The 21,429-nt window shown below is 40.0% G+C and overlaps 1 protein-coding gene across 14 annotated transcripts in view; it reads left to right on the top strand.

The window, feature by feature from the left end:
• The window catches only part of GNB1 (G protein subunit beta 1), a 74,431-nt gene that overhangs the window by 28,396 nt on the left and 24,606 nt on the right, over positions 1-21,429 (top strand). For 9 of the 14 annotated variants that reach the window (XM_083628908.1, XM_083628911.1, XM_083628905.1 and 6 more), the window contains one exon: positions 20,312-20,419. In XM_083628908.1, coding sequence (XP_083485034.1) covers positions 20,363-20,419 — 57 coding nt within the window. In that variant the 5' untranslated portion in view covers positions 20,312-20,362. Of the gene's footprint in view, positions 1-13,955; positions 14,008-20,311; positions 20,420-21,429 lie in introns of all 14 variants that reach the window. The other 5 variants (XM_083628909.1, XM_083628913.1, XM_083628912.1 and 2 more) reach the window with 1 other exon arrangement.

Genomic DNA, 21,429 nt, shown 5'->3' with positions numbered 1-21,429 from the left:
TTGTAATTCCTTTCTGAAAATTTGTTTAGAAATGCAAAGAAAATCTGAACTGCATCATGTGCTGGTTTCTGTGAGTTAACAAACAGAACTTGGATGTGGTCTGAATATGTGTGCAGCTTTAGGGTGTGGCTTCCTTTCTGTTCGGATTCCTTTCCAGCTTTCATTACTAATCACGAGCATTTCTCTTTATTTCATGCAGGCTTCCTTCCTCTGGCTCTTAAAAAAAGCTGATTACCCTGCAACAGTGTTTGCGGGTGGGGGGGGGGGAGGGATTTTTTTGCAACAATAAATGGGCTAGTGAAGGCTTGAAGTTTGTGTTAATCAAATGCTTAGTCATCTCTTTGTGTTCAAAATAATACTATTTCATCCCTCTTCTCTGCTTTCTCTTCTCTCTCCCACCCAATTCTCTGCTTACCAATCTAGGTGTAATGTTGCTATGCTGTATACTAGCCAGTAAAATTATTTGTATATCATAAACAAGCTAAATATGAGACAGGTGCAACAGTTGACAGACCACAATTTTATAGAAATTGTACGGTAATAACAGCAACAGTTAAATCTCTTTCTTTAGAAAAATACTAAAAGTTGATGTGCTGTAGTTCCTATCAACTAGGAGGTCCCAAATTCAGATTTCACCCCAGCTGTAAACTGACTATGTGGCTTAAAACAAGTTGCTCTCTCTCAGCCCCTCTCCACCAACATATTAGGTGATAATATTGGCCTCCCTTATAGGATTACTAAGCTAATATTTGTAGCCTTTTAAACACTGTCAATGTACTGTCTAAATGGCTTCATTCAGAGAGAGAACTATTACTTCAGACTAGCCACCATTCAAATTCTAGCTTCTGTACACTTGGCTTAACAGTGCTAACCCACAGCCTTGACTAAAGAGCTCAGGCAAATGCTATCATGGTTTTACTGCCCTTCCCCAGTACATATCACCCCACTGAAATGTCTCTGTCTATTCTTGTCCAATTATGCTCCCTAAAAGGCATCTTACCTTCTTTCTTGCTGACCTTCCATTAACATTAAAAACTGATCATTTTAGCATTTTACATGTTAAATACTGTGTGTTGTATGAAGACAGTTACCTAGGAGGACTTGTTAAGATGGATTTTACTGCTACCTGGTGAAGGGAAATTATTGTTATTGATAATAACAATAAATTTTATTTTATTTTATTTATAACCCACCCGCCATCTGGGCAGCTTACAGCAAAATATAAAAACATAATAAAAGGTCAAACATTTAAAAACTCCCGATACAGGGCTGCCTCCAGATATCTTCTAAAAAGAATCCACCTTGATTTCCCTATCTAGATGGGAAAGCAGAATATAAATACGGCATTAAAAACTTGACCTCTGTAAAAGAGAGAAAAGTTAAAAGCAGAATACCTAGTTAGAACTGAAAGCTTGTACATCACCTGCATAAAGTGTTTTGACTTGTTTTTAACTTATTTTTCTCTCTGTCAGTGGTAAACAGGACTCAGGCATTCTGATTTAATTGGTAACTTTGCTCGCTGGAGGGTTGTATGTTGTTGACAAGGGAAGCTCCTGAGACTTGAGTCATTAAGAAAACTTCGTACTCAAGAAAATATTTTTAATGTACATTTAACATTTGTCCTTTATCCTTATGTATTGTATTCATATAACTGTACCTTACGCAAGAATGTTTGGGAAAGTGGTAAAATTGGGTCTGAAATTTTGGGCAAAGCCAGCATGTAAGTCACTTAAAGCCAGTTGTGTTTTGTGCAGCTGGTGCTTCTTCCTAGCCTGTGCAGCTGGGGAGTTCCCTAAGGGACAAGCCTTGGTGCAGCATGATCTCAACAGAGGCAGGGCTTGTTGCAGTCCCCAGCTGCCTTCCTACAGCATTTATGCAACAGGTTGCAGTGTGTCTGTAGCAACTATCGCCTTATATGGGTGAAGCATCAATACTGATTGCGTGACCAAATATAATGTCATTTGAATACTGAGTTGAGTATTTGAGAACTTTTGCTTCTAAATCATATTCTTACACTTCACCTGAGTGAGTTCATCTAACTTTGAGGTTTGCATAATATTCATTGGATCTGCCGGCAACTTACTATGAGTGAGAAAGCAAGGTAGACTATTTAAGTTCCTACCTACAACTTACAACAGAGTTACCTAACTTTTTCTTAAGACTCAAAATCCACACGTTTTCAGGCAGTGTTACTAACAATACTTACTCCTTTCTGTTTGCCAAATTGAAGGGGAAAACATTTATACCGCCCACTCCTTGCACAGGTTTAATGCCTTTGCTGTGCAACCTTGTTTGCTCATCTCTTCTCCCCTGTATCCCAAATATATCAAGAGATCAGTTGAGCCACAACTACTGTTAACGGTAAGAGTTAGAGTCTATGATAAATTGCCTAACTAGGTGGCTGTGTCAGTACTGTATGCTTATTATCTGGGAATGTGACATCTTAACCTTTCATGGGTAAGAACTATACTTTCTGAGCAGGTGTAATGAGTTTTTCTACCAGTGATGGGCTGGGAGAAAGAACATTGGTCCAAGTAACAACACCATCACCAGTTAGCTCAGTTGGTTACAGCGTGGTATAGATAATGCCAAGGTTGCATCGTCTGTTTGATCCCTATATAGGCCACCTGCATATTCCTGCGTTGCAGGGGGTTGGACCAGATGGGCCTCAGAGGATTCCCTTCCAACTCTACATTTCCATTATTCTATGTACTAACATTGGCACCATGAGACATTTGAACAGCCTTCTAATTACATTCAGTTTTTAGTGCAATAAACTTTACGACTAGCTTTAATATTCAGTGTTCCTTAGTTCAACATGCTTTCTGTTCAGCAGTTGTAAAATTGCACTGTACACACACTTGGGGTTCCCATTAACTGTCCTCTTTCAAAATGGCTGCTGTTCCTCACTGGTCTCAGTGAAATAATGAAACTATCTTAATGTGGCAATTTAGACTGGTGGCAGTTTAGCTCATGTTCACAGTACAGTGTTACCTCTGGATGCGAATGGGATCCGTTCCGGAGCCCCGTTCGCATCCAGAAGCGAACGCAACCACGCCCACATTTCACGATTCGCCGCTTCCACGCATGTGTGTGACGTCATTTTGACTGTCTGCGCATGCGAGAGCAGCAAAACCCGGAAGTATCGCACTCCATTACTTCTAGGTCACCACAGTGCGCAACTCAAAAATACTTATCCTGAAGCTATTTCAACCTAAAGTATAACTGTATGCTTATGTGACACATCATGGGTGTGTGTTCCAGTGCAGCATGCATTGACAAACATATCTGCTTAAGTGGCTTTTGCAGGTACTGTATTGATATGTCATATCTCTTTTTGATACAGTGGTACCTCAGGTTAAGTACTTAATTCATTCCAGAGGTCCGTTCTTAACCTGAAACTGTTCTTAACCTGAAGCACCACTTTAGCTAATGGGGCCTCCTGCTGCCGCTGCACCACCGGAGCACGATTTCTGTTCTCATCCTGAAGCAAAGTACTTAACCCGAGGTACTATTTCTGGGTTAGCGGAGTCTGTAACCTGAAGCGTATGTAACCTGAAGCGTATGCAACTCGAGGTACCACTGTATTCTGAAAAGTGCAGAAAAGCACGGGCCTGTCTGCTTCTTTTACACTGTGACGTGGGTGCGGGGGGTTAGCAAGACTGGATATATTTTATCTAGCTGTCTGTTTCTAGTTTCAAGTGAAGAGTGGCACGTACTGTGTGGAATGCTTGACACAGGGACAAGTACTTCATCCAACGTTGGTTTAGGTAACTGAGTTGCACTCATGCTGTGTACAAAATCTTGAAATTAAAGTATTGGACTTGTTGGACTTGTCTTTCTTGATCCATAGTTTCTATTTTTAACATAATAGATAATATAACAGAAGGCAAATATTTTATGTAGAGAGTGGTGCTTGGCCCGACTAACCTTTGCCCTATCTGCTTTCTGTCTGCACCAATAGCTGTAGCTACAGAAGGCACTGTGCAGTTTTCTGTGCTTTCTTAATGGGTGCAGAGCTGCTATGTATTCTTCTCTTCTCCAAAATGACACAACCTTTCAAGCTCAGATCTTTCTGTGAAGGCATGCACAGCAAGCTGCCTTTAAATGTACATTCTCTCACTTGCCAAAAGGGGGTTCACTTAACCCAGGGATTGGCAAGGATTACCGGCCATGGGCTGCCATGGAGATTGTCTGTGGGCCGGAGTGGCGCAGCATGATGCCGGAAATCGCGTCTGCGCACACACAGATACCGGAAATCGCTTCTGCGCATGCCCAGATGCTGAAAATAGTGCCTGCGCAGAAGCAATTTTCGGCGTCTGGACATGTCCAGACGTGATTTCCGGTATCTGCGCGTGTGCAGATGCGATTTCCGGTGCCGCTTGTCGAGTTGCTGCACTGGTTTAGCACAGCACGTGAGGGACTCGCTGAGCGGGTGGCTCGGTTCAGGGGCAGCTTGTGGGCCGGTAAAACGTTCATCGTGGGCCGCATCCGGCCCATGGGCCGCATCCGGCCCATGGGCCGCACGTTGCTGACCCCTGACTTAACCCGTGGGAATAGAATATCATTTATTACGGCCATAGGCCCATACAGGTAAAAACAACACATAAATAACAGCTTGTGCCGTAAGGAGAAAAAAAAAAGCAATCGCTAAAACACCACTATAACAATAAAATACTATAAAATGGAAAGGCATACTACGCCTTAATTAGCTTGTAGAGCTCCTTGGCGTCGCTTTTGGGAAAGGACAGCAACTAGGAACCTAGCCACCTTCAGGGTCGTGTGGGTATCCTTGTCCTGCAAGATTTGGGCAAGGTGGAATTTTGGTGGGGTACCCTCTAGTTTCTGTATGATTGATCCCAACAAATTTGCCCGTGGCACATTAAACAAGGGGCAAGTGAACATAATGTGCTGGAGCGACTCCGGCGTCACCTTATCACATTCGCACACGGCGGGGGCTTGGCCCTTTGAGAACCCGTGGGAGGCTGAAAAGGAAGCCTGCTTCATGTACCCAGTATAGGGAGTGCTGTGCAAGCCCAAATGTTCATCTAGATCAGTAGTTTGGACTATTTCTCCTGGATTTTCAAGCTGCTCTTACTTGCCTTAGGTTGCTGGCTTCGCCATTACATAACTTTGATCCATCCTTCCCTAAGATATTAGCCAATGATAGCCAGAGGGAAACCCTCTTCCCGGGGACAATAGACAATCACTTACCAGTATTTTTAAAAACTGCAACTCATTGCAGTAATCTAGTTCACAGAATGCACAAAGCGAACAAGGGCTTACTGGCAACCACTTTGCTCCCTGGTCCTTTTGCTGCACTGAGCTAAATCAGAGTTTGGCTTAGCATGCTGTCTAAAACCAGACTCATATTTAACCTCTTTTCTCACTATCCATGTTACAGCCAAGAATCAACTTTGGCTATAGGTCACGGTTAGTGAAATGAGAGCTTAACCACAGCATGCTAGCTCAAACCTGGCTTAGCTCAGTGTGGTGCAGAAGTGAAAAAGATGATGGGGGAGGAGCAAAATTATGTTAAGTTCCTCTCTGGGAGCTTGCATGTTTGCACAATCTGAGGAAGGCATAGTTTAGCTTAACTGTGGCGTTCAAATTTGGTCACTGTGGAGGATGACTGGTGTTTTGCAAGTTTTATTACCTCTAACTAGCTTAGATAAGATGAATGAATAAAATCTTTTTCAACTGGATTTTGCTTGCAAGTGAAATCTGAATCAAAATTGGGCATTTGGAGTTCTCGCCTACATGTTAATACCCATGGTGCCCTTCTAACTTGCAGCTGCTTCATCAAATCGCTCGTGTTGGAACACTTGGCACAAACTAGTAATTTGGAGAACTGGAATGTACGCAGCAGGGCCTTTCAACATGATCAGAAAAAGCAAAGGAATTAAAAAGTACTTCTTTGTGCAAAGACAACCATTCTGTAGGTTGAAAAAAAATCCCCATAGTTCTATAATAACTCTTCAGAAAATGCCTTCACTTTTATTAGTATTTAGTTGCAAAGTGAAGGTAAAAGCTATTGAGACCAGACATATTTTTCTAGAGGAGAATATGGAGAATACTCCATAAGTGAAGAGATGTTGAACCTCACAACTATCAATGAACTTACTTTGAAATGGCAATTAACATATATTGAACATGAAATGTATTGTTGTGTTGTCACATTCCTCCTAAGGAAGATCTTAATAATCCTAGGTATAACAATTTACTGTGAGACGTTCTCCCTTTGGTCAGAGACCAGCCTCTCTTTGGAATGTTCTTCACTTGACTGCTGTCAGCAGTTGGAATATTTATTTATTTGAAACATTTGGATGTTTTATCCTCACCCCCGGTATGATATCCAGAGGACATTTTCTATTAGCTTTCTAATGAGTTTAGTTAGTAACTAAAACAATAAATACAGCTTTTCAAGTGTACAGCCTCCTAAAGTGATTTACAGGTTTTAACAAACATTTATAATGAAATAAGATTGTAATAAATTAAACCTCAGAAAAGCTTGGGTGAATTTTAAAAAAGGTTTTGCTTTAGGTCTGGAAGAGCCAGCTTTTGTTAAGCTACTTTGTGTGGCACATTCTTAGTTCCGGCAGGTGACCAGGCAAATTGTTGTTTACAAGCATCTTAACACTATTACATATGTGGAATTAGGACATATTTTGCTCTTTAAATTCCATATGCTGTGCCCTTCTGGGGTGAGAGATGACATAGAAACCTGATATATATTTTTTTACCTTCATTGGTATCACTGTGTTTAGAAATTCTTTTAACGTAATAGCATCCTGTCAAGCATATTTGAGACTCACAGATTAAACTAGATTTTCTCTTGTCAGTGTGCACTCAAGGATCTTGGCCTTCCATTGTCAGTGGTGAGGACCACAAATTCTGCCTTTGCTTGCTATCCTGCCATGGTTTGTGGCCATTGTTGACCCTTCTTATAAGTATTCACAGCAGGGTAGGGGTTTTGCCTCTCGCTTTGTACTATGGTTTGAAGATTGACAAAAGCAGCAAGAGATCATCCCCCAATTAAGTTTTGTGAAAGACTTGGCAAAGGAAAACTGATGCTCCCAGCTCAAGTGACTCTCTGTGAGTTCATTGAAATGCAGAGACTCTGGAAAGGTGTCTGTCTCTCTATGCTAAGCATTGGAAGAGTGGTCACATATAGGATTGTGTCCATTGCCTGTCCTACTCAGAGTTAAGCCGTTGAAATAATCATGACAACTAACATAGGCTTGTTGCTTTCAGTTGCTTTACCCTGCGTAGAATTTAGTTGGATACAACTCATGGTCAGCATTGGTGGCCATATTTTTGGACCAGTTGAGTGTGCAACTTACTGCAGGGATGTTGAACCTCTGTTAATAGACTCTCCCATCTGCCTCGGACAGTATGGTCAATAGTCAGATGATGGGAACTGTAGGCCAGCAATATCTGGAGAGCCACAGGTACCCCACCTCGCCTTACTATGTTACACTCCATATACCCTGGAAGGAAAACCTAGAGCAGGCATGTCCAACTTCCAAAATCTACTCCCACCGTAAAGAAAACTGGGGGGGGGGGTTAATCAGGGTCCCACAGTCGACCTGTTGGACATCCCTGACCTAGAGTTTTGCCTTTATTCTTTTTGCTGCTGCTACATACTTGTTCACGTTCTTATTATTAAGGTACATGCATTACTGTAATCCATCCTCCACCCTCTTAGCAGCTTTTAATGCTGTTCTCTGCCAGCGCTTCCAAAGGAGACTTTGTGTTCATCCCTGTCACTGATGGATCCTATAAATAACATTATGGAGACTTCAACTTCAATTGTGGTTTCTGTTTTCCCCCTTTCTATTTTGCTAGACCTAATCTGGGGAAATCATTATGTTCAATACAAAGTTCGTGTCAATGCTTCAACAATCTCAGGACTTGTTCAAATGGTCATTTAATGTGGGCTAATGAACACTTAGGATAGCCTCTGTCATTTAGGTGTAAAAGCAAGTAACTGATTTCTGTACGGACTTCCACAAGTTTACTAACCAAGTGTGAGCTCTTAATAAACAGCACACATAGTATCCTGCACAGATGAGAGAAGATCCCGCCTGTCTCCCAAGCATTCTGCATACCAGGCTACATGGAGAGGGGATTGGTGGCAACCACAAATAATGACTGGCTAGAAATCCAAACCAGCATTTGTGTGACTCATGGAGGAAAGTCACCCAGCATCACATATTATATCACTGATGAGCTGTGTTTGGCCTGGTAGGAACTGAAGTGGTTGTCCTCTGAGGAAAGGTTACACAGTTTGGGCCTTTTTAGATGAGAAAAAAATTGAGTAAGGGGGAACATGACAGAGGCTTATAAAGCTATGCATGATGTGGAAAAAGTAGATAGAGGTTCTTCTTCCTCATAATACTGGAACCTGGGTCATCCAATGAAGCTAGATGTTGGGAGATTCAAGATAGGCAAAAGAAGAGGCTTCACACAGCACACATTTGCTACCACAAATTGTGTGATAGATGCCAACTAAGATGTTTTTTAAAAGAATGAGATTAATTCCTGGAGGATGTATTTGATGGCTATATGCTGCCTCTAGGATCAGAGGCAAAGCAGTATGTCTTTGAACAATGGGAATATGATGAGGAGAGTGCTTCCCATAGGAATTTAGTTGACCACTGTAGGAAACAGGATGCTAGACTAGATAGGCCTTTGGTCTCATCCAGCAGGATTTCTCCTATGTTCTTCTTATCGCTTCACTTGCCCTGTTCTTGCTATTAGGCCGTCGGCTTCCTATTCTGTCTGTGTTAATAGACTGAAACTCTTTTTTAACTGTGTCTTGTGTTACAGTTTTGTTCTATAAAGTACCTAGAACACTTGGCACTAAGTAAATACAAGGTGGTAGTCATAGCAAAAATAGTAACCAGGAACTGGTTGAGGCAGAATGGAGAAGAAACAGGTGGGGAGAGTGTCAGGAATAAAGTATTAGTGGTGACCACAAACAGAGGAACCCGACACATTAGGTTCCTACTCTGTTCCCAACAGAGTCACTGACAGATGGGATATTTATAGATACAGATACAGTGTGTATATATGCCCTTCATTTCTTTTAACTTGCTTTGGAATCATGGAAAATGAGAAAATAGCTCTTATGTCGCCACACCAACTTCCATTTTTAGAGAAAACATATTCTTCTAAGAGCAATGTTAAAATTACAGGCCTAGCTCTGGAGAACCAGAACAGCTTCTTGGGATTTCAAGTGCTGCAGGCACTTTTAAATTAGAACTTTGCTTATTCTATTTTGTACCTTGAGAGAGCTTTCTTCAGGGAAAGCAAGTCACTGTATTATTTAAAAGTTGGGATTTCCCCAATTTTCATACAGAAATTTGCATTCTGAAGCAGTACCTTTTGCCAAGCAAATAATTAATTTATTCCTCCAAAATGTATCCTATTTCTTCACTGCTTCTTTTCCCATCTTTGGCAATGTCATTTTTACAATTCTCTCCCCATCTTTGGCAATGTCATTTTTACAAGTGAGATGGTGGGGTGGGGGGAGTCTCATCACCGACCTAATGGTGCATAGCAAACAGGGTGGCATTGTTTCATCTATCAACCAGTCAAATGCCGCCTTGTGTACAAACTCTTGTTGTGGTGAAATTGCACTGTATGAATGCCATGCTATGTATTTAAAAGCATGGATGAAAACAAGTGAAATTCTGAGAAGGAATGCGAAAAAGAAAGACAAACATGTTTTATATGAAGAAGGAATGAAACACCTCTGCAATAGTCTCACTTCATGGCCTTTAGGGTTCATGCATTCTTTCTTTCTCTGCCTTAAGAATGATATGGGTATAATAATACTGGCTTCTATTATTTGATGAGCTTTGACCACTTGAAAGTGTTGTGTAAATGCTGATAATCCCTATTTTTCTAGTTGGGTTTGGTTGACCAAAGTAAACCAAATAACTGAAGGTGGATTTTCTTGACATTCTACATATATTTGCTTGTCCTACAGATGTTGCTGCTGTGTCTAATATTTTTTTATTGTTGCATTTATATCCCACTTTCAAGGAGCTCAGGGTGGCATACCTATGAGGTACGCTAGACTGAGAGACTATGACTGGCCCAAGGTGACCTAGTGAGTTTCATGGGTGAGCAGAGATTTGAGCCTTGTTCTCCCACGTCCTGGTACAACACTCACTACTCCACACTGGCTCTTCTGAAGGAAGCCTAGCTCATTGCTTCTGTCCTGTCACTGATAGACCTCTTCCAATTGTCTTGTAAGAACAGTTGTAAGAACTGACCTTTATTTGTATTTTAACAATAACAGCAACAATATTTTTTTCTAACAACAGAGCCTACAATGGATAAGAGGAATTTAAAACAAGCAGCATCAAGAAACTAGTACAATAACATTGGGTTGGAGATTACTATTAAAAAAAGAGGAAAACAAAGTAAATGGGAATGTGGAAGCATTGCAATATCCACAGTTTGATCTGGTAAACCAGGCTACACTGTAATCTGGATAACAGCCAGCTGTGCAGATGGCTGCTGGTGTAAGTACCGTCTCCAAATCCTTCAATCTTCTGTCTCCAGAAAAAGATATGACAAAGCTGAAACCATGAACTCGTAGAGAAGTGCAAAGATGACAGTTTCCAAGACGAATCTTAATTCTGTAACAAGATATTGCTCTTTATTCCAGTTGTCTCCCTTGTTACCCAGAAAGTAGGAGGAACATGTTTAACTGACCCACATTATTAACTTTGCTTGTGTTTAAGCAGCCAGTAAAAGAGGAGCTTTTGTTTCTCTCTTAAAAAAAGAAAGAAAAAGCCAATCCATAATTATATTTTCAGGGGAGCTATGTTCATATTTCCATTGTGTTCTCTAACACCTGATACACATTTTTTTTTAAAAAAGTGGCTGAAATAAAATAATTTCAAGTATTTAACTCCTTTGTATTGAAAAGTACCTAATGAGGTAGTCATCTCTTATATAGCAATAACATTAGCATTGCCAGATAAATCAGTCAATAGTATAAGCTCCGTTAGTTTTCCCCTTCTCCATTTTATGATGCATGTGCTTATGTGTATCTGAGGGAGAAAGCACAATAACTGTCATTTGCATAATGAGCTAAGAATCTAATCTTCTAGTTGTCTTGACCTAAGTTGTTGTCTATTCCTATGTTCTAATGGTGTTTTGCCCCAAAATTTGAACAATAGTTGAATACTAAGTCCCTAGGATTTGGTTACCATTCAATAACTGGTTAGATATTGCCAATTAAATAAATACAAATTATTATCTTACCACATCTGGAGACATTTTACTTGCTTCTTCACGGTGTGCAAAAGTTCAGCAACATGACCTTTATGTGTTATACATTTGATGTTAGCCGCTCTGAGCCCAGTTTTGGCCAGGGAGGGCAGGCTTTAAATAAAAAATATTATTATTATTAACATAGACGATTGTGGCTGGCTTTCTGTCATTCTGTGGTGATTGTTGCTGACCTGCTCTGCTGTGGAGTGAAACCCATCTCTCTATGCAGTTCTGTAGTGTTGCATTGCTTCCTGGTTCTTTGTTTAGGGAAGTGCAGTATTTTTCGCTCTATAAGACGCACCAGACCATAAGACGCACCTAGTTTTTGGAGAAGGAAAGCAAGAAAAAAAAATACTCTGAATCTCAGAAGCCAGAACAGCAAGAGGGATCGCTGCACAGTAAAAGCAGCAATCCCTCTTGCTGTTCTGGCTTCTGGGATAGCTGCGCAGCCTGCATTCTCCCCATAAGACGCACACACATTTCCCCTTACTTTTTAGGAGGGAAAAAGTGAGTCTTATAGAGCAAAAAATACGGTACTTGCAGTCTTAAAAGCTTTTTCATATTGATTATGGTACTTCAAAGAGTAGATCCTTAGATACAATGGTTGGTTTTTAAAAAGAAGATGGTGTTCATTTTATTTCTGTGAAGGCATCTATTGCGACATGCTGTTGTTTAGATAACCCATGTGTGTTTTGCACTCAGCAGTCAGTTTTTTAAAAAATTGGTGCATGCTCATGCAGGCATGCAGTTCCAAAAGGAAATGAGGTCCATCACTAGCAGGCTAATGTAGCCCCACATCACCTTCTCCATATTCTGATCATATTTTGTTCAATATTTGAAAAATTATGTTGGTATGTTTTTGTAAGGTGTGAATGTGTATGCATCACAAAGCTTTAATGTATTATGCCTGGATACAGCTCCAGCTGAAAGCCTCTACAATGTAACTAAAGTGAAATTAACCTGTATTTGCAGGAAACTAAAATTGTAAGCCATCTTTAGAGAGCCATGCCCTGAAAGATAGTGTATAAATACTATGAATGAATGAATGAATGAATGAATGTATTTTAAAATCAAGATCAATGCACACCTTACCCAGCCCTCTTGTCACACAACATAGTGAGAACTGCTATGGCCTTCAGGCTGCAGCTCCTTGCCAAAAAAACCCATCCCTCAAACATAAGAAATTTTAGTGAAAATTAAATACCTCATAGAGATTACATATATTTACACTTTTGTAAAGGAGTAGATACTTGAAATGTAATATCTGAAAATCATGAAGAAATATGGGAAAGGCAAGCTGTTAATTGAAAACCATGAAAGACTCTAGCTTGAGTGAATACCTTCCCCACTCAATTCAACTGCTGTGATTTGCTAATACTGTATGGATGTTCAGTTTACCAAGTAGTCCATGTTGGGAGTCTCCCATTTTAACACACAGTAGAAAGCATGGTAGAAAAAGAATGGCACCTGTTGATCAAGCAGAATCATAGTAGAAAGGCTTACTACTTGAGCCTGCTTTTGGTCTTATACACAACTGGTAGGTCACTGTGACAGCAGAGTGCTGGACAATATTGGCCACAGGGCTGATCCAGCAGGCTCTTCTTAAGTTCTTAGATGTTGTAATTATTGTTGCTTCTTAAATTCCTGTCCTGCACTTCTTCCCAAAGGTGTCTAGGTGCAACAGACAACTAAGCAGTCAAACAGTACAATTAAAATTAAAATGTAAAATAAACATTCAAAAACAATCACATACCCTCACATCTAATAATTTCAAGGTTGCCAAGAACGGTTCTTTCAGCTATCAAATGCCTGATTAAATGGGAATGTTTTAAACTTCTTCCTGAATATTAATAATGACAGTCAAACCTCACCAGGGAAAACAATTCACATATGGGGAAATGCCATGGAGAAGTTCCTGTTGCATGACAGCACCAAACTGGGCAGTTGGTAATCTCTGTTGGGGCAACTGACTCTTTCTTGTATTATTTGACAGTAATTGTGTGTCCTTGCTTGCACTCCGTGCTTTGCAATATAACCATAACCACCTTTCAGAACCTTTGCCCTGTAATTGCAGCATTTGTGGTGCCTGTTTACTTTAATTTCAAATGAAATTTGTAATTGAGCCTGTTTCTCTGGCTTCCAGGAAAAAAGCCAAGAAAAACTGTTGAGTCGCATAAATATGGGTCAGATAACATTAATATTCACATAATATTGTTAGCTGCAAATAAACAGTTTTGCATAATTCTTCTATAATAATTAACTTCTGTGATTACAGTAAATTTATCTCTGTTCTCTTAATTCTTCAAATACTTGGTTGCTGTTTCACAAAATTTGACCTGTCAGATTATTTATCAGATTGCTAATCCTTACCCCCTTTCCACCCTAAATCTTTGGAGCTTCATAAAACTAAGAGACAGTTGTTGTTAAATCTGGGGGAAGACACACTGACATATTTTGAGAGATGTAATTATTTAAAGTGTTTCCTGCTTGGCAGGGGGTTGGACTCGATGGCCCTTGTGGTCTCTTCCAACTCTATGATTCTATGATTCTAGGTCAATGGGAAAAAGCCTACCAGGTAGCCATGAGCTTGTATGTATTTAGTCTCTGCAGATTATCAGTTTGAAATTTAAAATACTGATTCAGGTTTATTTTTCTTGCAGTAGTTGCATATTTGGCTGTAGAAGTTGACTTTCCATTATACTGAGATCAAAAGTAAGTTGGAAAAGTTTTAGAGCACTCTGAACATGCTCTTACGATATCTGTCTCTGGTTTTAGTTAGAGTATATTAACATTACTTCTAAAAAGGATCCCTTTGTTGTCTTCTTTGTGAAGGCTACTTCACCCTCAATGCCAGGAATTCATTTATTCTGAAGTGTTGCTGTCTGTGGTCCAAGATTTGCTTCAAATCTCACCTTGACCAGAGAACCTAATTAAATTTTTAATTTGATTTATTAGATTTATACACCACACTTTATCATAAGATCTCAGGGCAGTTCACAGAATAAAATACAGGATAAGAACAAGTAAATTAAAAACAAAACAGCAAAACAGTAGCTTTTGGCTTGGCTGGTTAGTATATTTGGATGTTTCTGGTGCTGTTAAATCTGCGCTTTCTTAAGTTTTGTTTTAAACTATTAACTCAAGACACCCTAAACCTTGGAAAATCAGCTAATAAATGCCTTTCATGATACTTCCTTGGTTATATTCAGCACAAAAGGCAACATAAGGTAAAGGTAAAGGTACCCCTGCCCGTAAGGGCCAGTCTTGCCAGACTCTAGGGTTGTGAGCTCATCTCACTCTATAGGCCGGGAGCCAGCGCTGTCCGCAGACACTTCCGGGTCACGTGGCCAGCGTGACAAGCTGCATCTGGCGAGCCAGCGCAGCACACGGAACGCCGTTTACCTTCCCACTGGTAAGCAGTCCCTATTTATCTACTTGCACTCGGAGGTGCTTTCAAACTGCTAGGTTGGCAGGCGCTGGGACCGAACGACGGGAGCGCACCCCGCCATGGGGATTCGAACCACCGACCATGCGATCGGCAAGTCCTAGGCGCTGAGGTTTTACCCACAGCGCCACCCGCGTCCCTAAAAGGCAACATATTCCCTATTTAACCTATATTGCTCTTAAGCAAGTCTGCAAGTCCTGGGATTTGTTCAAATGTGACAGTGTAGTGGAAGAATAGAATGAGCAATTGACTCTGCTTTTCATTGCCAATACTCACGTTTCGTAAGTTCCCAGAGCCCCCAACTATTGCCTCACAGAGGGGGCATGTGCACATTACTTTCTTTTCTGTTTGGGAATGAGCCAACATGCAGTGAAAAGTAAACAAGAGTCACTTGAAAATTCTGCCTTCTTGTCCCATGTTGTAACTTGCAGACAATCCTTAAAATCGGTTGATTAAACCAGTCAAAAACACTAAACATTGACCACCTTAAAAATAAGTAAACATGACCTGTATATTTTCTTAAAACCAAGGCCCATTTAAAAGTAATTTCCGAATTGAAAGCAAGATAGATTTACTCTTTAGGTCTGCTGTCAGAAATTCTGCCTGAGGTTCAGAAGGCAAAGAATACAGATAATTGAAAATTAATGTCATAACTGTGCAGAATAAGAATCATTTATATATTGGTGATCATATCTGTTTAAATGTGGCAAGTTTCAGCCTACAATTGGTTCTGTTGTGCTTAAGCAACATTCTTCTTCCATTGGCCATGTGTCTTGGACCTCTCTAAATTCATCTAAGGTTTTCCTTCAGCAAACAATACTGCAAAAATTGGAATGTGATGGCTACTCAATCAGGAACACTTTAGAAGAGGGTTAGGCAAATTCATGGAGCATGAAGCTGTCGATGGCTGTGTTCTACCTCTACTGTCAAAGGCAGTATGTCTCTGAATACCAGTTTCTGGAAAGCACAGGTGGGGAGAAAGCTATTGCACTCAGTCCTGCTTTCAGGCTTCCCGTAGGCATCTCTGTGGCCACTTTTAAGAATAGGATCCTGGACTAGATGGACCATTGGCCTGATCCAGCAGGCTGTCCTTATGTAAATTTCAAGTGAATGTTTGTTGTTAAACAAGAGTGCTGGTGCTGCTTATCCCTAATACAGTCGTACCTTGGAAGTCGAACAGCTTAGTTCCCAAATGTTTAGGCTCCCAAACGTAGCAAACCCGAAGTGACTATTCTGGTTTGGGAACTATTTTTGGAAGCGGAACGTCCGACGGGGCTTCCGCGCCTTCCAGTAGTCTCCAGGAGCTTCCTTCAGCCAATCAGAAGCTGCACTTCGGCTTTCAAATGTTTTGGAAGTCGAACGGACTTCTGGAATGGATTCCATTCGACTTCCAAGGTATGGCTGCATTTGAATAAAAGTTACTTTGTTACAAAAATGTTAACATCTCTAGGAGATTCTCATATCTACCCATAGTCAAATCAGGCTTGCGCCTTTGCTTTAATCATTCCATCCATGGTTTGCTTGCTTGCTTGTTTGTTTGTTTTTGTCTCATCCTCCCAACTAAACTCCCACCTTTAAAATGTTACACTTTAAGTACTTATACTTTAGGTTGTACTTTCACATTCTGAAAGGGTGCAGGCTGTGTATCAGTTTTGATAAGAGGATTTAAATTGGACAGCAGATTAGATATGTTTCTAGTAATCAGATGATGTTGCATGGAAGAGTATTTTCTAAGAATGTTATCCATGATACCCAATCATCTTTTTAATGTGACTGGTGGTGTATTATATTTATAAGTAGCCTATAACCCCCACCTCATATAATAAATATAACTATAGGAACAGTGGTTTCAGACACACTTTTGCATATATAGTGCTAGCAAAAATCCCCATCATTTTAAAGATAAAATATGTGTGGAGGAAGGCATTTATGTTGCAGGCATTCTAGCATTTAGACAAAAGATAAAATTTTAAAATAATAACATGACCCTTAACATTAATAATGATAACGATAAACTCCTTTGTACAACAGTGCCAGATTCAGCACTAGTCTCTCATAGGAATGAATGGCAGTCTGTCACTCTTATAGGAGAAAGAAAAGGTTTTGCACTCAGAGGCACCATTGGAGTTGGAGCAAAACTTGCACCTCACCATTGGTTACTCCAGTCATTAGCAATCAAGTTGCCTCTTCCTGCTTTTTGATCCTTTTGCTTGGCCTTGATGTGAGTGATAGAATGTTGGTAGAGTGTTGACTGAAGGATTGTTTGAAATTAATTTATAGGCAAGTGGGACCTACAACCACATAATTGCATTTTATAATTCCTGTTCAGGGTTGCAGCCAGCTATTCCTTCACCCTGCTCTTCTCTTCCTTTTGATTTATTTTTCTGATTTATTATGCTCATTGTGTGGCTACTGACTGTGTTCAGTCCTCATCAGGCTGTTCTTTAAACGTTTAGGCCCTTTAGGTTTTGTGCTGTCTTGAAAATATGAGGAAGATGAGAATACTGGCCCATTTCAACTTGCAAGCACTTTGATTCATGTCATCCTGACCTCATTTAGGCAGAAAGTGATTATTAGTTGATATGTAGTTTGCTTTAAGCACCCTTGGGATAAAATGAATCTGGGGTTTTGTGCACCAGCAATAAAGAACTTGTGCAGAAAGTGAATCTCGTATTTCAGTGTTGGGGCAGTAGAGTAAGATTCCCCCCCCTTCCAACAAGCTTTGATAGAATTGGGGAGACCAATGAGTTTGGCAGGGTAAGACCGGAGGATACACTTGCATTGGGGTAATTGCTGTCTGGGCCAGAAAGGACAACAGGGATGTTATGACAGCTGTCTCCTGCCACGTGAGACACTGTGAGCCAGTTCCAATAGGCCTTCAGCACTGCTCTTAGTAAGGGCACGAGGAATGTGGTGCTTATAGCAGCTGCTTCTCTTGGACTTAAAGAACCAGAAGAGCTAGCATCAACAAATAAGGAAGAACTGATAATTGTGTTTGCCACAGTAGTATATTACATTAGGTCGGGACCACATGTTCAGTGTGGTTGCCTCACAAATGACTCCTAAATAGTGGAACTTCATCACTCCCATCCACCCCCAAAGTGGCAGGATTTCTGAGACAGACTCTCCTCTAAAGAGATGAGGATAGTGATAGGTGTTAAAATGTAGGTTTCACCTTAACTGGATTTGAATGAGTAGTTAAGCTCAGACAAGAGATTATTAAGGCTTAACAATGACACTGCTACCAGAAGACAGGCAGTTCAGGCCTGTGTTCATGTGGAAATTGTACTAGTAGCTTCTGAAATTCACAAGACTGGGGAGTTTTACAGGCTCTGTGTCTTGTAAGTATGTTTTGGACAGTTTTTGAGAATGTATTGTTAATACTTGGGAAATCAGAATAGTAACTATAAGGTGGTAGTTCTTTAGACCTAAGCAGAATTTCATATAACGTGAATGTTAGCAAAGTATTTGACTGTAGAATATGTTTTAAGTACTTCTAAGACCAGTCACTTTGCTTGTTCAGGGTTGTTGTTTTTTATGTAGCTTTCTGTTCAAGTGAGGCTATTGGAAAAGTGAGGTATATTTGCCCCAACTTTTCCCCCCACATACAGCACGGGGAAAAGGGATGTCACCCAAGTACAGAGGGTGGCCATTTTAAACACCATGAAGGACTAACTTTGAAGATTATGTTCCTGACTGTGGAGTGGTGGTGGGGAAATCAGTGGGTTGACTAGCTGGGGATAGGAATGTAAGGCTGTGGTAGGCAGATGATGAGGCAGAAATAACATGAGATATACTTCGTTGGAGAAGAAGTAGCAGGAGCAGAGGTTGTGGGTACACTGACTCAATCCTATGCATTGAATTCCAAGGTTGTTTTGGAATTTGATTTTAAAAAAAAGTCTTGTGGTGCTGCAGTGTAAAGGGGATTTCGGCCCATAACATCACTAGTGTGTTTGTAGCTACCTCAAAATAATTATTAATAAAAATAATAATTATTAACAACACAAAAATACAGGATAAAAGCACAAAATAAATAGTTACCATGTTGTGTGTGATGCGTTTGAATCACAGGTGTGCTGCTATATCATACCCACTTCTGGCACAAAATCTCTTACCCCACATGGCTCTGACACAGTTTATACTTTTGTGAGAGACTACAGTGCACTCCACTTAAGTGCCCTTTGTCAGAAGCAGATATTAGTTAATTCGATAATAAATCAAAATTTCATAGTTTTCACTTTTTTGCAACCCCCTTAAAGGAGGGTAGAACATAAACTAATTTTCAGATACCCTGATTCCCAGTTCCTGTACTTTAATGGAAGTGAAATTATATAATTAACTATTCCTGCCACACACACGGGTAGATCACAAACTCTTACTATGTAATGTAAACCGCTTAGCGATTTTGCATATTAAACTGTATATAAATATTATTGATGGTGATTATAGGGCAAAACCGTGCAAACCCTGTTTTTTCTATACTTTCTTTAGAAGCTGAACTGAGATATCTTACTTAATCAAGATTTTTTAAACTGTTGTTTTAATAACAAATGCCACTTCCGATGAAAAATTTGAATATTAGAATTGGCTCTGTGAACTTAAATTTCTTCTATTTATTTGTGAAACAGCAAGACGGCAGTAACCTAAAGTGATTAGAACTTTTAGCAGTAAGTTGTATTGAGAGAGGCAAATGCAAATGTTCCACAATTCCATGAGGGTTCAGAAGGCTTGCAGAATATGTTGGAAGCAGAAATTGGCTTCCAGTGGATTCCAGATTTCACTCCCCCCCTTTTTTTTAAAAAAGCAGGTATCTTGACCTTGTAGTTGCAAATATGTTTATAAACAACCTTCCCCAAGCAGGCAACTTCCTAGCTGTTTTGGACTACGAATTTCCACTGGCCCTAGCCATCATGGCCAGTGGCTCAGGTGACAAAAATTGCAGTCTAGAACATCTGCAGGGGGATCAGGTTGGGGAAGACTAGTTGGTATCTGCTTGTCTTGGGAAACAATGGAAGAGTGTTGAAGGCTGATCTAGAAAATGTATGAAGCAAGTCTTTTGAAATTTCAAACCAGAGGAATTGATGAACATTTCAAGTAGAAAGTAGTAGAGCTTCCATGTCACACATCATACCTTGTCCCTTCCCATGAATATGAAAACCAGAATAACTTATGCAAATTATGAGAAACATGCAGATTGGCACGATTTACGTACTCTGTAGGGCTGAGCTTTACTTAGCATAGAATTTGGATTACCTTGGATCCACGTGTGTTTAAGTTTAATGCGCAGTGCATACTCCACCCTAGCTATGACCTAAAGTTACATAAACAGTCTTTAAGAAATGTAGTTGAAGGCTGCACTTATTTGGGTCTACTTCTGAATAAACATGCATATGACTGCACTTTGTAAGGATACTTATGCTAAGCTAATTATTTAATGTGCTGTTGGTGTTTGCTTTTATTTATGACTATTTTATGTATATTAGCTTAATTGTAAATAACATAGTTACTTAAAATGTTTTTCTTTTTAAAAAAGGTTCAATTGACTTCATGTTGTTTTTACTTTTCTCCCAGATTTTTGAGCATCTGAGAGGTGTTATAGAAGCACACGTTTAGTACGGGAAGATGAGTGAACTTGACCAGTTACGCCAGGAGGCGGAGCAACTGAAAAACCAAATCAGAGTAAGTATTATAGACTAAAGGTCTTGCCTTTCTCACCTGTTCTGGATGTTTGGGTGCGTTCGTTCTCTCTCAAATTAATCTGTGTGGTAGGGGGGATTTTAAAACAACTTACTTGTTTTATTTAAAAGAGCTGCTATTTTAAAATTAAAGAGCTTTTCTTTTATATAAAAGATTTCTAAGCCACATCTCAGCTGAAGCTTCCCAGGTGATTAACAAAACAAATAAATGTATAATAAAGAAATTTAAGCAACATTAAGAACAAATATAACCACAAAACACATAAAGATGGCACTTAAAAATTGCTCTATGGTGGTACATTTTCAGTGCCTCTCATGTTGCCATTTGGCATTAACTACTTACGCTGACCCATCTCAAAGTGCTACTTTACTGTGCTATAGTATGGCATAAATTTCCAAACTTGTTTGTTAGCTTCCAGTGAAGGAAAAAAGCATGTGGCATGCACAGCGATTTATAGTCTTGAGGCTTATAGCCTAATACCATTTATTTCAGAGGCTAGTATAATCTGGCTTCTTTCTGTGTAAAAGAAGAGGGACTACACAGAAGCCCTCCAGACAACAGCAACCTTATAAAAAAAGAAGCAACTAGCCAGTTCTTCAGCTCCAGGTTTCTACTAACTCATTCGTAAGATTCATCCTTTACACCATCCACTTTCTTCATCTTCAGTTTCCCTTTATGGTTTCTAGGTAAGAATCATGCAGGGGCAGTAGGAGCCGCAGCTGGCAGAAGTTCCCTGCCAGGGTTGAAACTCCCCTTAGCAAACCTGTGCCATCTTGGCTTTCTTCTTTCTCCGATACAGAAGCTGGACTACACACTTCTTTCCCAAAGCAGCTGAACATTTCAGGCCATCACATTAACTCAGCAAATCAGTGTCAAAATAACTTAACCACCACATATAAAAATAATGGTGTTGCACAGCTGCTTGAACCATTCTGTTTCAAAATGCACGGAAATTTGGGGAATATGACATGTTTATTCCAGAAAACAAACTT

The sequence above is a fragment of the Podarcis filfolensis genome (genome assembly GCF_964270895.1).
Source record: "Podarcis filfolensis genome assembly, chromosome: 8".
Taxonomy (NCBI): Eukaryota; Metazoa; Chordata; class Lepidosauria; order Squamata; family Lacertidae; genus Podarcis; species Podarcis filfolensis.
Note: the sequence above shows the minus strand (reverse complement) of the source record. Positions and strands in the feature narration are given on the sequence as shown.